The sequence below is a fragment of the Chelonia mydas genome, chromosome 26 (genome assembly GCF_015237465.2).
Source record: "Chelonia mydas isolate rCheMyd1 chromosome 26, rCheMyd1.pri.v2, whole genome shotgun sequence".
NCBI classification, from domain to species: Eukaryota; Metazoa; Chordata; order Testudines; family Cheloniidae; genus Chelonia; species Chelonia mydas.
The window spans coordinates 5617083-5633138 of record NC_057859.1 but is presented as its reverse complement, the minus strand read 5'-3'; the positions used below and the strand labels follow the sequence as shown (position 1 = coordinate 5633138).

At 53.1% G+C, this 16056-nt stretch overlaps 1 protein-coding gene across 6 annotated transcripts in view; it reads right to left on the bottom strand.

Moving 5' to 3' along the window:
* BMP1 (bone morphogenetic protein 1) overlaps positions 1–16056 on the bottom strand; it is an 86387-nt gene that overhangs the window by 20102 nt on the left and 50229 nt on the right. For all 6 annotated transcript variants that reach the window (XM_043536381.1, XM_043536382.1, XM_043536383.1 and 3 more), the window contains exons 7-8: positions 8230–8354; positions 2102–2217 (exon numbers count right to left, since the gene is read on the bottom strand). In XM_043536381.1, coding sequence (XP_043392316.1) covers positions 2102–2217; positions 8230–8354 — 241 coding nt within the window. The remainder of the gene's footprint in view (positions 1–2101; positions 2218–8229; positions 8355–16056) is intronic.

Below are 16056 nucleotides of genomic sequence, written 5' to 3'. Positions count from 1 at the left end.
GAACCACAGGCATCCCAGGGTGTCAGGAAAGCAAAGCACTGGCCCCAGGTTCACAGAGAGGACCCAGGTTCAAGCTACGAGTCCGTAATGAAACCCCAACTCAGGCAATCGTGACTGCGTAATGCTCTGCTGCTTAACACCTCCCGCTAGAAACGGGCCTAGGCTGCAGAGCTGGGCTCCAGATCACCACTCAACCCAAGCGTGCGCACTGTCAGATCGGGTCCTTCTCCAAAGTCTTGAAGGGCCCAGGGATGGACACGTGCTTGCATTGAGATATGGCAGCCAGAGGCACTAAATACGTAGAGCTGCTTAGCTTGGCTAGCTGCTAACTATGGAAAGCCAAGAGAGCCGTCTGCTGGCACGATTCACAGGCAGAAAACAGCAAGGCCGGGGTGGGGGGTTGAGGAACTCTAGAGTGTCTGACTCAGAGGAATGGGGTAAAGGTGAACAAGAGGAGCAATTAAGGCTTGATCACCCCTTGAACTCATTGGGAGCCTTCCCAGTGACTTCAGCAGGCTCTGGATTGGGCCTTCAGGCAGCTCATCGGGGGGAAAAGCTTCCCAAAGGAGAGATCTTTCTGAGTCCCTCTCCAGGCAAGCGCTGGGAGCCCCCCTGCGCTTGGGACATTTCTAACGGGCTGGCCAAAGCCCCAGGGAATAGCCCACGCCTCTGTGCTATCCCCCACTGGGGATGGCCCACAAGGCCTTTTCCCTCCCCAGCTGGCATGAACGTGTGGCTATCCCATTAGTGACTGTGGCACGGACAATGCGTGGGCAGCACGGCAGGGCAGAAGGGGAGGGTTGAATCACCGAGCCCGGCTACGCAGGCCTGAGGGTAAAGGGGAGAACCAGGTTGTTTGAAGAGTAAGGTCGCCTGCTTGTGACCCGAGTAGCAGGCTGGGTCCTGGCCCAAACCACCCCTGTTCTCCGGTGACCCCTCGCTCTGGGGAGGAGCACTCGGACCCCCAAGAGGGACCAGCTGCTGGCTACTCACCTTCCCACTGCCCCTCCCACACAGGTAGGCACAGCCAAAGGCGAAGCAGCACATCAGTGTGATGTCCCGGCTCTGGGGCCTGTACCCTGTCCTTGAAGGGGGACGGGCTCAGTGCTCTAATGATCATTGTCTATTTGTAGTACGATTGCACCTAGGAGACCCAGCCGTCAACCAGGACCCCACGGTGCTAGGCGCTGTACAGACACAGAACAAAGCGACAGTCCCTGCCCCAAAGAGTAAATGGCTCTGGCGGCTCTAATGCAGTGATTCACACCTTTTCCATTCCCTGCCCCCAAGCCAGGATCTAGCTGGGATCCTCCCCTGTTGGCAGTATGGGAAGGGGAGGATGGTCCCAACCCCCCCGTTGAAGGCGCCTGGCCTTTCCCATCCCTAACTGATAGGAGCCTGGTGACCCTGAAAGCATGAGACTGGAGGAGGGGGTAAAATTCCAATGGGGTGCAGCAAAGGAGCGGTTCCCGCTCCGCGCCCCGTTTCTGCTCCCTGCCCTGCGCTCCGTATCGAGGCCCTTCCAGGGGATCCTTGGTTACGCAGAGCCGTGCCGTGGAGCTTGGGGAGCGTGCAGTTAAATAGCTGCGGCTGTCAAGACAGTTCCCAGAACATGGGATCCCAGCCAGCCAGCCAGAGCGGAGGTATGGCCATAAGAAAGCTAACACCACATTGCGTGCTGAAAGCTGGGGCTGACCTGCCAATGGGAAAGGAGCATGCATGCGCGCGCGCGTGTGTGTGTGTGTGTGTAGGGGAAGGAACCACCACACAAGGGGCACAAAGGTGTGGAAGGAGAGAAGGTGACGATTTGTGTGGCATTACATCCAGTGCTCCGGGGGGGGGGAGGGGTGGTACTGAGAAGATAAGAGGGGAGAGGGAAAAGGGACAGAGTGAAAGACAGGAAGGGAAAAATGGAGAAAAAAGAAGGAAGGAGAACAAGAGAGGGGGGAGAGACAGAGAACGGAAAAGGGGACTAGGAAGAAGGAGGAACAAGAAAGAAAAGCATCACTCAACACCTGGATTTCCCTCGTTTAACCCCTTTACCCCCAGCCCTTTGCAACTGTGCGCCCCACCCCAGACTCTTTGGGATGGGCTCTGGTACCTTTTCCCCAGGGGTGACCGATATCCTCCAGATGCAGTGCACGTGTGCAGGGTATCCGTTGGGGAACTCTGGGGAGGAGAAATTCCCCTGACTGTCCTGGAGGGTCTCTCCACAGGCTGGGGACAAAACAGGAAAGGGCGGAGGGTTAAAAACCCAGCAGCAAAGCCAACCCCAGCACCCAGCCGAGTCATCGCACCCCTCACAAGCAGCCCCACAGCAGATCCCCCTTTCAACAGCAGGTTGGGTCAGAAGGAACAAATGTCAACGGACTGCCACCCACGCTCCCATAAATCTGCCAGGGCAGGGAGTGAGAGAGGCAGATGGATCAGGGGTAAGAAACATCCAAATCATAGAGATGAAAGAATTTTATTCCAGTCTTCCCTGAAGTCCAGCACAAGGGTAGGAAGACCCCAGACAGACAACATATCAAAGATCAAACTCTGGATCCAAGCTACTTGCTCCCACTGTTACAAGGGTTAACGTGTCGCTAACCGCTCCCTTGCCAGCTTCCGATTCCAGCACTACCCAAAGAAGTGCCTTGAGTTTTCCCATCTGCAACACCCCCTCACCCCCCTCCCCCGCCAGCTCTGCAAGCGTGAGCAGAAGGTATCCAGGCTGGCTGACTTTAGTGTCTCTCCTGGCTTTTGTGGAGACACACGGGGACATGTTACTGGCACGTATTCACAAGGTGCACGATGAGCCAAAGCTTCGGAAAGGGTTTGCGACAGAAGGAGCTGTATGGCCGGGTGGGCAGGGGCAATGAACAAGCTGTATAGACTCGAACTGTAAATCCTTTATATGATGGAATCCACTTCAACCAAGGGGTGCGGCAGCCCCCCTTCCTGCCCCCCAGCGCCCTAGTTCCAGCACCTGAGGGGAAGCTGGGTACCACTAGCAGAAGCAGGTGGAATGAAGTGTCCAGAGCTGCTCGGTTTGTATCAGGGAGGAAGGGCAGCAGTGGGAGGAGGGCAGAAGCTGGAAGAGCTCCTGAATAATAGCTTGGTGCGAGTCAGGGATGGTCGCAGGGTTGCGTGTGGGGCGTTTTCTTGAGAAGGATTTTATAGATTGCGGTAGTGGCAGGGAACTAAAGCTATAGGGAACCTTAGAAACCCCAGGGCCTGCTTGGGGTCTGACTCTGAACTCCCAGCGTTCTGACCGGTCTGTGGTCCTGATGCAAAACCAGGGTGAACCTCACCTGTGCGCCAGGTATACCCCAAAGCTCTCTGCTCTTGCGCTGCCCCAGCCTCCTTCTGTGGGCCCAGCAGCTCTGAACAGTCTGGGCTCCTGAGGCTGTAATGGGACTGGAGGTGCCTTTGGACCCTGAGGCCCATTCCGAGGGAGCACAGGGCGAGGGAGGCAAGTGCCCACAGGAAACGGCTCAATGGACCACGAAAGCGCTGAAGGCGTGCTGGGGAGTTGATCCTGGGCACAAGGAGAGGGTAGACTCTGCAGCCCTGGGAAGTGCTCCCACAATGGGCTCCCAGTTACTGTACAGACAGAGCATTGGGCCAGGCTTGCCTCTGGACTGCCAGAGTGCATGCTCTGCCCCTGGGTAGCGCTCACAGACTCCAGTGTCCCATCCAGAGGGAGGGTGCTGCAAGATCTGAATGCAAAGTTCAGGGATGTTTGGATCAGGCTCAACAACCAGCAGCTTTCAAAGATCCCATCCCAAAGACCTCCCCCAGACAGCACATCACACAGAGGACAATTTATCCCCCTTAGCCCGGCTGAATCACCTTGGCTGGGCGTTGACCCTGCATTCCTGCAGAAGTTAGCACTTCCAAACCTGATGTTTAAACACACACCCCCAACCCCTCTGGCTGCATTGCTCCAAGGGAAATCTTTGTCTTTTGTCTGTGGGCTTTGCTTCTTGTCACCCAAATAGCAACGCTGGCCTTTTTAAGATGCATCTCCCTCACCCCTCCAATCAAATCAATAGCCTGGACTGAAGCTCCCAAGTAGCCATGGAAACCCAACCTGGTGCCATGTTGCCACAGCAACAGAAGTCCCAACTTTAAGATGGAAAATTAAACCTTACAAGAGTTTTCGTGTCACCCCCTCCCGCCCCTCAAGTCTCAGCCTTTCCAGCAGAGCACCATGGATTGAACGTTCTCTTATAAACAATTTCCCCTGCCTCCCAGCTCCAATAGCCACCAAGCCAGAGCCTCAAACCCAGCCAGGGGTGAGCTGCATCCAAGTGTCAATTAAGGCTTTCCAGGAGCTGCATCTGCAGTAAGGCCCCGTGGCAGCCCCGCCTCCATCAGGGCAGGAATCCCCCCCCCCCAACCCTGCCACGCCATGCCGTGGCCAGCCAGCCATGACAGGTTTACTGCTTAGCACTATCTGGAGCTAGCCCAGCACTACCATCTGGAAGCCACATGATCTAGTCGGCTGTGGCAAAGCTCAGAGGCACGTCAGTACTGCTGTCCACGGGCCAAGACATTCTTCCCCGCCTCCCTGAATGTGGAGCCAGCACTGGGGACTATTTTGATGGAGCAAGATTAAAGGTGAAATGTAAAAGATAATTTCAGAATTGGGGTTTGAGCCTGTCCCTGCCATGGAAAAAAGGAAACCCTGTCCCTCCCTGTCCCTCTCTTTTTAATAATAATTTTCCCTGCTTGGTTTCTAACCTTAGAAATATCAGCAATTTCAACTCTGCTCTGCCCTGAGTTTGCTGGAGAACCTCTGGAAGGTCTCCAAGGTGTTCTCACTGCAAGGGCCCGGCAAAGGTGTTGTATGTTTAACAAAGACTTCCGTTCTCCAAGAGGTCAATTAGTCACTGGAATTAAACAGGAACTAATGATAAACAAAGGGCAAAAGGACAAAACTCCAGCTAAGCCAAAGGAGCTGTATCCATCTATCCCAGGAGACAATCTGGCACAAAAAGTTCTAAGGTATTTGACTAAAAATCCCTTCTCCACTCAATTGCCCAACTTGTGCTCTCCTTGCCTATGTGATGTCATAGTTCTTCCTAGCTCTCCAGTTCTCCCTAGAGCCTTCCACCTGAGAGCGGACCCGAATTTCAATTTAAAACAAAGAAATAAACAAACAAACGGAAGAAGAACTGTCCCTCCTCCTTACTTTTGTGATTAATCAACAAAACAAAACAAAAACAAACCTCCTTTCAGGCTTCCTTCTCCATTATAAAGAAGCAACAATAAGGCATATGTCTCATTTTATTCCACTGTAAAAATTATCTCTGAGCAGCAGGGATTTCTGCATGGTGTGCTCCTATCCTGAGTCAGGGTCCATCTAGATTTCTAAATCTCGATCTGTTATCTGTAGTGTACTTAGATATCACAGGTTTCAGAGTAGCAGCCGTGTTAGTCTCTATTCGGAAAAAGAAAAAGGGTACTTGTGGCACCTTAGAGACTTACCAATTTATTTGAGCATAAGCATCCGATGAAGTGAGCTGTAGCTCACGAAAGCTTATGTTCAAATAAATTTGTTAGTCTCTAAGGTGCCACAAGTCCTCCTGTTATTTTGTAGATATCACACACATTTGTAATGCCTCTGTCACCATAGCATCTACCACAGATGCCCTGTAAATACATTACCCATTTCTAACATCTTCACCTGAGGATCCTAAAGCACTTTGCACACATTGATGAATTCAACCTTGCACTCCACTCTCCTCTGGCCAAGGAGCTGGGTATTACCCTCATTTAATAGATGGAGAAACGGAGGCATGGATAAGTGGAATGACTTGCTCAAGCCTAGTCAGTGACAGAGGCAGGAATAGAACCCAGGCACCCCGGCTCCTACACAGCATTGTTCTTTGGCTCACAGGGCCAGGTTCAGATCTCAGGCTGCACGGGGAGTAACTCCACCTGACTTTCTCTCTCTGTGCCTTGGTTCCCCATCTGTACAACGGAGATTTCAGTTGTTCCTTTGTCTGTCTTGTCTATTTACATTGTGAGCTCCTTGAGGCAGGGGCCATCTCTTATTATGTGTACGTACAGAGCCTAGCGCAATGAGGCAGCCGATTAGAACTTGTTAGGAGATTCAACCATGTCTCCCCCAGCCGTGGACAACTACAGCAAAGCCGACTCATTCTCACTGACATTGAAGAACATTATTATTACTGACCCTGTTGCCTCTGCAGCCGGATGGGTCACATGGTCACACCATGCACATCAGGAAAACCAGCTGGAAGATATTTGCTCTGATGCCTGCAGGAAGCCCCAGGGAAGACAGGAGACTGACAGCTGTTGGCCAGCCTGTCTTCTCCATCCACACCCAGTTAGCTGGGAGTGGGGGAGGCTGGGGAGGCAACTGTCACAAGGCATGTGTCTCCATGGCTATTTTTTGTGGGTGGCACTCCAGAGCCCCGTTCCATTTGCCTGACACGTGCTTTGGTTCTTCGTAACATCCTACATTGGCAGCAACCCATAAGGCACAAGGGGAAAGGTTTATAACAGAGCTTGCCGACTCTCTCAGGTGGGCTCCAGAGAAAGCAACAGAAAAGGCCCCTCTAGGGCTTGGAAAACTCAGCAGATTTGTGTCATTTTTATTTTCATTCTGTTTTGACTGTATTTAGGGGAAATGAAGTGGTACCCAAAGTGATCAGCACCAGTTAGAGCCAGGCAAAACAAGAGTGGGATGCAAGTTCCCTACACACAACTCTGCCGGAGCATCTCAGTCCTGTCCCACTGCACCTGTTGTTATTCCAGCACTGGGCTACCCACCCCACCTCTGTCAATGCACCTCAATCCTGACCCTGCTATCCAAGCCCCGTGCTCCTCACACACTCAACTCTGCCAGTAACTCCCCCTCTGCTGCACCACCCCCTATTCCCTGGCACTGACTCATCATTCCCTTCAGAAACGTTCCCGCGGCCATCACTGAACTCCTTGGTGGAAAAACAAGCCCATTCTGTTTACAAGCCTTTGACCTCTCTGTGAACATAGAGGGTGAGCGAGGCTGGTTGTCTGGGATCTTCCGGCCTGACAAGACTCAGGAGTCAAATGGGAACCAGAAGTTTCACACACTCCCGGCTCTTCTCTTGACTACTTGTCCCTGCCTTCTTTTCTGACATCTGTTTAATTGCTGGCGCCAGAGCTGGGGATGGCTGGACGGTCTCCAAAGCCTTGGTGAAGATGGGAGCTGTCGGTCCAGACTGGGCTCTCAGACCTGGGTTATGTCATGCTATTTCCATTCATAAAGCAGTGGGAAGCGGTCAGATCAGAGCATGATGTCAGAACTCGGGGGACATAACACACAAGGAAGGACTTGGGACACCAGGCTCAGCTTACTCCAGCTGGTGTTACCAAATCGGAGGCTGTGATTCCATTCCCAGTGGAACTCCCTACGGGTCACTGACTCATTCTCTGCCCTCTAAACTCCTTTCTGAGTCATCCTTACCAAAGATTTTACATTCATGCAGCTAGGAGACAAACAAAATAGGTGTGTGGGTCAAAATACACTATAGACCTATAAAGAATGCATGCCACATTCTGACTGCAGTCAGAGCGTGTGTATTTGAGCTGGGCTTTGGATTTTTAAAATTTTTTTCTCTCTATTTATTTATTTCTGTGGTTTTATTATTTATTTTTGTTTGAAGTTTTGTCAAAATATATATATATATATTTTTAAAGGTAAAAAATTAGCCACTCCATGGTTGATTGAAAACCAGGGAGCACTGGTGAAAAAAATCATCACTTTTTTGGTCAAAAATTTGAAATTCTGATTAATTTTTTGGTGGAAATTTCAAAATGTGAACAATTTCAACTGGGAGGGTTATGCAGTTAAGGTTTCCTGGGGTCTAAGGTTCAATTCCTGCCTCTGCAATGGACTCTCTGGGTGACCTCAGTTTCCCTTCTGTAAAATGGGGATAATAATCCCCCATTTTCCTACTCTTTGTCTGCCTCCTCTCTTTAGATTGCAAGCTTTTCAGGGCAGGCGCTGTCCCTGACTTAAGCGTACGTGTGGCACCTAGCACAATAGGGCCCCAAACTTAATTGGGATCTTGGATGCTACTGTGATACCCGTAATATCAATAATGTATCAGGTAAGGCTAGTGTAGCTGGTTTCTATGTTGCCCTTTTCCCCTTGATCCCAGCAGGCAGATGGATGTTCTGCACCTACCCTACCCCCACCGCGGATATTGAGTAGCCAGTGGCTCTTACCTGGGCATCTGTAAAGCTTGCGTGCCTGGTCTATGTCCCCTTTGCTCAGCCGAGTCCGCTGGCCGATGTGGGGCACCACCCCGTTCACATTGTATTTGGGCTTGATGGTGTCAAGGAAAACCCCCCTGGAACAAGAGCAGAGAGGGGTGAGGGGAATGGAGGACGCCAGCTATTCAGCTCCCCTGGGGCCTCCATAGCAAAGCAGCACCTGGGGCAGAGATTCACATTTCATGGGTCCCATGCAGGGCTCCCCTGCTGCCCAAACTGGCTGCAGAGCAGTGAAGGGTCCTGCCCTCCTCTCTGAGCATGTTGCCTCTGTAGCAAGCCCAGGCCCAGTCTGAGAGCCGAAGTGAGGCTCGGTGGGCACGGCTCACCCATTCTGGCGAGAGTCCAGGTCCGCTCGTGTCTAAGCTGTATGCAGTCACAGCAAGCCCCGCTCACTGTGTTGGAGAAAGGCCGGAGTCAGTGGAATTATTCCAGAGATGAACATGGCCCAGACCCCGACTGGCCACACAGTTAAAGAGGGAGAGGCACAAAAATTCGGCCCAATTATTTCCTGGAATGACTGGCAGAGCGAAGTGGGGAGAAGTACACAAGTCACCTGCTCAGGAGACAGCGGGAGATTTTAGGACGAAGTGGGTGGAAAAGAAAAGGTGGATGGAGCAGCAGATGGGAAGGAAAAGCACCGAGTAAGGTGAGAGGAGCAGAACTCATACCCCAGGATCATACAGTAACGGCCCCAAAGGCTGCAGGGAAACCACACTAGCACTGTTACCACAGTAGTGTTAGTAGTGCAGTATTACAAGTCGCATTGCATATTAGAGCGAGGATTAATCAATGTATTAGTATCAGAAGTGGTAACAGCAGCATTAATACTCCTATCCATAGTACTGAAAACTATTTGAGAAATGTTGTTAAGTAGTATTACAACATTTGTAGTATTAGTACTAGCAGGAGCATTGGTAGTTTTTCTACAACTATTGTCAGTAGTAGGTTTCAGAGTAGCAGCTGTGTTAGTCTGTATTCACAAAACGAAAAGGAGTACTTGTGGCACCTTAGAGACTAACCAATTTATTTGAGCATAAGCTTTCGTGAGCTACAGCTCACTTCATCGGATGCATACTGTGGAAAGTTTAGAAGATCTTAATATATACACACAAAGCATGAAAAATACCTCCTCCCACCCCACTCTCCTGCTGGTAATAGCTTATCTAAAGTGATCACTCTCCTTACAATGTGTATGATAATCAAGTTGGGCCATTTCCAGCACAAATCCAGGTTTTCTCACCCCCCCACCCCACCACACACACAAACTCACTCTCCTGCTGGTAATAGCTTATCTAAAGTGATCACTCTCTTTACAATGTGTGTGATAATCAAGTTGGGCCATTTCCAGCACAAATCCAGGTTTTCTCACCCCCCCCCCCCCCACCACCACCACACACACAAACTCACTCTCCTGCTGGTAATAGCTTATCTAAAGTGACCACTCTCCTTACAATGTGTATGATAATCAAGGTGGGCCAGTTCCAACACAAATAGTAGTAGTCACAGTCCTGGGTAAGCAGCAGTTCTACAGAAAAGGACCTGGGGATTGCAGTGGATGAGAAGCTGGATATGAGTCAGTAGTGTGCCCTTGTTGCCAAGAAGGCCAATGGCATATTGGGCTGCATTAGTAGGAGCATTGTCAGCAGATCGAGGGAAGTGATTATTCCCCTCTATTCGACACTGGGGAGGCCACACCTGGAGTACTGCGTCCAGTTTTGGTCCCCCCTCTACAGAAGGGATATGGACAAATTGGAGAGAGTCCAGCGGAGGGCAATGAAAAGGATCAGGGGGCTGGGGCACATGACTTATGAGGAGGGGCTGAGGGAACTGGGGTTATTTAGTCTGCAGAAGAGAAGAGTGAGGGGGGATTTGATAGCAGCCTTCAATGACCTGAAGCAGGGTTCCAAAGAGGATGGAGCTCGGCTGTTCCCAGTGGTGGCAGATGACAGAACAAGGAGCCATGGTCTCAAGTTGCAGTGGGGGAGGTCTAGGTTGGATATTAGGAAACACTATTTCACTAGGAGGGCCGTGAAGCACTGGACTGGGTTACCTAGGGAGGTGGTGGAATCTCTTTCCTTAGAGGTTTTTAAGGCCCGGCTTGACAAAGCCCTGGCTGGGATGATTTAGTTGGGGATTGGTCCTGCTTTGAGCAGGGGGTTGGACTAGAACCTCCTGAGGTCCCTTCCAACCCTGATATTCTGTGATTCTATGAATAGCAGTATCAATATTATAGCACCGTAGTGTGATACATCGTATTAGTATTGCTCCGGTCAGTGGTATAGTCAGTTATCGGTAGCATTAGTACCCGCCATCGCATTGCTCCGGTCAGCAGCGTTGTCAGTTATCGGTAGCATTAGTACCCGCCATGGCATTGCTCCGGTCAGCAGCATTGTCAGTTATCGGTAGCATTAGTACCCGCCATGGCATTGCTCCGGTTAGCAGCATTGTCAGTTATCGGTAGCATTAGTACCCGCCATGGCATTGCTCCGGTCAGCAGTATCGTCAGTTATGAGTAGCATTAGTACCTGCCATGGCATTGCTCCGGTCAGCAGTATCGTCGGTTATCAACCAGAGGGAAGTTTGCTTTGACACCAGCCACTGGATGGAGCTGGGGCAGCAGCTCGGGGTGCAGGAGGGGGACAGTTCAGGAGGAGCTGCACTGCTTTGGGCCAGGCCGCCAGGAGACCGTAACAAACACATGGCTTTAAATCAGCCATCCAGGGGTAACAATCAGAACTGGGTGGGGAAAGGTGCTGAGGGGAGGGGGCTGATGTTGGAGCAGGAGGAGTACAGCAGCGGCACTCCTAGCTGAGTGCAGGTGGGGGGGGGGTGGGCCACGACCCTGCCTGTGCCAGATCTAGCCTGGCTTGTGGGGTCCACATCCAGGCAGCTGAGTCAGAACTCTCTAATATGTGGGCTGGCTTCCTCCCCTGGGACTCAGTGCGGGCGTCACACACCGCGCCCCTGAAAGGGTGGCACAGCTGTAAAATTCCAGGCAGAGGTCAGCTCTGTTCTCGGGGGGAAAAAGGGGCAAGCTGCTAAAAACAGCTCACATGCCTCTGTAATTAAAGTACTCCTTGAATATATGAAGGAAAGTGAGTCAAACAAGCCGGAGGGCCATATCGGTGGAAGAACAGGATTGCATGCAGCTGGTGGGGGGAGAGGGGCAGCTAACTCATCTGCTAATCAGCGATTGAGACCTGGGGTGCAGGGGGAGCAGCAGGGCTGGGGTGGGGTTGTGCCATTCCCCAATTAGGGTGGGTCTTGTGAGGGCAATGCAGTCTAACGGTTAGAGCAGAGGGGGGTTGGAGTTAGGACTCCTGGGTTCTATCCCTAGTTCTGGGAGAGGAGTGGGGTCTAGAGGTGAGAGCCGAGGGAGTCCTGGGTTCTAGTTCCATCTCTGACACTGATTACATGAAGCACGTGCCCTTGGAGTGACCCGATGCATAATCCTGACCAGCCAGCAGCAGCTGTACAGAGCAGGGCAGCGCCCCATGGCCCTTTGCCATTTCACAACCAAACGTGAAAATACACCAAAATGTAAACAAGGGTGCGGAGCTGTCGTGAAACCCAGCCACCAGCAAGCAGGGCACCCAAGACATGCGGGGAGAACCTCCGGGGGAAGCTTTTTTCGTCACCAGAGACCAAAACCACCGGAGGAGTGTCCTGAAGGGAGAGTGGAGAGGGATTGCTCATGAGCCAGGCTGTGGTCTGAGGGCATTATCCCACCTCTGCTCTGAGCTCATCCCACAAACAGGAGCGGGTCAGGGAAGCAGCTTCACTCCCCATCACCAAGGCGGATGGCAGGATGCCAGCTGGGAAGCCCCTTGTCTCTCACACCATCTAATCCAATTGCTCTCCACAAAGAAGGCGGAACCTTCCCCACAGACACACCATCCCGAAGGGCAAGGCTCCTGCACTCAGTTGTCCAGCAGGGCCTCCCCTGGGGCCCAAACCAAAGAGATGAACTCCCCCACATTCTGAAAAGCCAGTGCGCCCGATCCTGGGGCAACAGCAGTTTCCCCAGCAACTTTAATGGGAGCAGGATCGGGCCCAAAGGGTATTGCAGACACAGCATTGGCCCATCCTACACCCCATGCTTTGGTGCCTATATTTCTTGCCTCTTTTCAGAAGCAAGCTCAACAGGGAGCAAATTCCATGGTCCCACAGGCTGCTTGGCAAGCTAAAGACAGTGAGTGAGTGAGCGAGCGAGCGAGAGAAAATAAAACAGGGCAAGGAAAAGGAGGAGAGAAAACGAGTAAGAATGTGTGTGGAAGAGGAACAGAAGACTGGTCTACACACGGAAGTTACACCAGCAAAGCTCCGTCTCTCAGGGCTGTGAAAATCCACACCTCTGAGAGATGTGGCCATTGGTCCCTCTATTTTACGTCCATGTGCAGAATGAATTTTGTTATGTGCACCAATATGGAGGTGATGTGTAACACATCACCTCCATATTGGTGCGCAAAACAAAATTCATGTGGTGGGGGTGGGGCCAAGGGGTTTGGAGTGTGGGAGGGGGCTCAGGGCTGGGGCAGAGGGTTGGGGTTCGGTGGGGGAGGGCTCTGGCTGGGGGTGCAGGCTCTGGGGTGGGACCAGGGATGAGGGGTGTGGGAGGGGGCTCAGGGCTGGGGCAGAGGGTTGGGGTTCGGTGGGGGAGGGCTCTGGCTGGGGGTGCAGGCTCTGGGGTGGGACCAGGGATGAGGGGTGTGGGAGGGGGCTCAGGGCTGGGACAGAGGATTGGGGGGATCAGGCCTCTGACTGGGGGTAAAGGCTCAGGACTGGGGATGAGGGGTTCAGAGTGTGGGAGGGGGCTCAGGGCTGGGGCAGAGGATTAGGGTGTGGGGGAGAAGGGGAGGGCTCTGGCTGTGGCTGGGGATGAGGGGTTCAGGAGGGGGTTCAGGGCTGGGGCAGAGGGTTGGGGTGTGGGGGAGAGGGGGAGGGCTCTGGCTGGGGTGAGGGCTCTGGCTGCGGGTGGGGATGAGGGGTTCAGGAGGGGGTTCAGGGCTGGGGTGCAGGCTCTGGGGTGGGGCTGAGGATGCAGGGTTTGGGCTGCAGGCTGCCCAGGGGCTGCGTTGGGGAAAGAGGACTCCCCTCAGGCCCCTCTCGCCGCAGCAACTCGGGGCTGGGGGAAAGGTGCCTCTTCTCAGCTGCGGCAGCTCCGGCTGGGCTGGGCCAGGCCAAGGGAGGGGCTCTTTTCTCCCAGCTGTGGCAGATTCGTGTTGGGGCCGGCGGCAGGGGCACCTCTCCTCGCTGCAGCCCTGAGCCCTGCGCAGGGCTTAATAGGCAGCTGCGCGGCCACGCAGCTTAGAGGAATTTAGGATGAGGCTACACTGACCTAATCCCCGGGGCAGACGGCACTAGGGGGACGGAAGAATTCCTTCGTCTATCTAGCTACTGCCTCTTAGGGAGTTGGGTTACAACAGCGATGGGGAAACCGCTCCCCGCGCTGTCGTTAATCCACCTCTCCGAGAGGTCGCCAGAACTACCCCGCTCGAGGGCATGGCTTTTGCACACTCCGACCAACGTCGTCGTTAAACCGACCTCATTTTCCAGGGCAGACCAGGCCTGACGCGCTGTGGCAGTGTAGACATCCCCCGAGAGAGAGAGAGAGAAAATGAAAGAAAACAAGAGGAAGAGGGAATGGAGGAAAATGGAAAAGAATGAGAACCAGGCACTGAGACGGAGCGAGGCTGTGCAAGCAGCTTGGGCTCGCTCTCCCCCAACGGGTCGGGACTCTGCCATTAATGAATGGAATCTTTCCCTGCTCCTGTTACCATATGGACCTGTTTAAATCTGGAAGAGGGCGCATGCGGGAGGGAAGGGGCCTTTTATTTCTCTATAGTTTCCATCCTGTCATCTTGAGTGATCTGCAGGCTTGCTTTCCTGGCCCCGTGGAGTTCTTGTTACGTTTCACCCAGTTGGCAGGGACCCTCATCTGGCAGCCGGGGCCAAGGCAGGAGAGGCACCAGAACTTAAAAGAGCAGCACAAGGCAAGGCAGATGGGACATTCTCGACCAGCAGCAGCACCGTCATGTGCGGCAAATCACCCAAGGAGATGCCCCATGTCCAGTCTTTTTCCTCCTCAACAGGCTTTGGCCAGAGATGGAAAATAAGTGATGAAATTTCAGGGCTGTTCCGCAGTGAGTAACCGTGTGGTGAGTTGCCAGTGACCCTGGGAATATGAAGCATGAGGGAGCAGCCCAAGTGCTTGTCCCATATCGAGCCTCCAGGGCCCAGCTTTCACGGAATCGCAGGGCAGGGTGGAAGTACCCGGCTTTTTTATGAAAGAGGAAGAAAAAGTGCCGAGCGACCGCAATTCTGCAACGTTCTTGATGGAGGCCTGGAGCTCTCGGCAATCGAGGCTGCTGTGGCTCTCCAGATGCCACTTCACCAGCGATGGGCAGATGTCCAGCTTCCCAGATCAGCAGGACACTGTTCAAAAGCCGCCCCTCCTTCAGGGTGCCTGAAGGCTTGGTGTCCAACTGGTGGAGAATTCTGCAGAATTCACCTGAACTTTCCATCCTCTCCTGGTTAAGAGGAGATGGATGCATGCATCCCCCACTGCCCGGAATTGGAGCTGAGTGCGCTCACCACCTCTGCAAAGAGGGGTCCTGAGTTGGGCACCAAAACCACCTCAAATTATTATGGTAGCACATAGAGATTGGGGCACGACTGAGAGGAGTTTACAGCCTAAATCAGAAAAGGAAAGTGAGACAGAGAGGTGAAGTGACTTGCCCAAGGTCACCCAGTCTGTCAGTGGCAGAGCTGGGAATAGAACCAAGACCCCTCCCCTTGGTTCAGGCTGCTCTAACTAGCGACTTTTGAAAATGTGAGCCGGTGGGACCAAGGTGCTTAGGACGCTGCAGGCTCTGATCCAGCAAAGCACTTAAGCACCCACCCAGCTTTATGCACCCGGGTAGTCCTGCTGACGTCAGTGCAACAGACTGGGCGCATGCTTCTGCACCTGCTGAATTGGGGCCTGAGCCTGGCTGATCTCACTGAATCCACTGACATCCAGCAGAGGAAGGGAGCCCCCATGCTAACTCAGGCCTGACTCTGTGTCTCTGGACCCCTGTCCTGTTATACTGCATGGTAAACAGCCAGAGGGACCTGCCTCCATTACAGATAACAGGTGGTTTGGGTAGGTTTGGTTCATGCCATCTGGGGAACATTGTGTGTCTCTTACGAGAGCAAGCCCCAGCAGCACATCCCAGGCAGCGTGGACGAAGCTGGCGATAGTACCGGCTGAAACACGCCAGGCAGCACCACACACGCAGTGCAAGGAGCAATTGCACCAGCTGCACCTTCGTAGCCTGCAGTGACACGCGTCTGCAGAGCGCGCACCGACGGGCTCGGCTGAAAGGAATTCACAACCTGGGATTCACCTGCCGAGCCAACCTCCCCAGGGAAAAGACCGACAAGCCCAACAGCGGCAACCAAAGGAGGGATAATCTGGAGCCCACAGGCTCAGCAGAGGACATCGTCAGCTCGTAGCATGCAAGGATGCAACCCGCCGGGAGGTGGGCTGTGGTGCCGTGCAGTCAGGCTGCGGTGGCAGATCCAGATGTGGCGCCGCTGGCTCGCTCCCAGCGATCCGTGAGATACAGTAATTAGCGATTTGTATTTTCAAAGCCCTTTCCCTGGCTGCGGCTGTGTCAGAAGGTGAACTTCTCCTAAGGGGATTTCTCATGCATTTAAAATCAGGATTCAAACACGGCTTGTTGCAAGTGAGAATACATTCTGGGCCTCCCTCTCTCTGCTCCAATGCACCTCGGA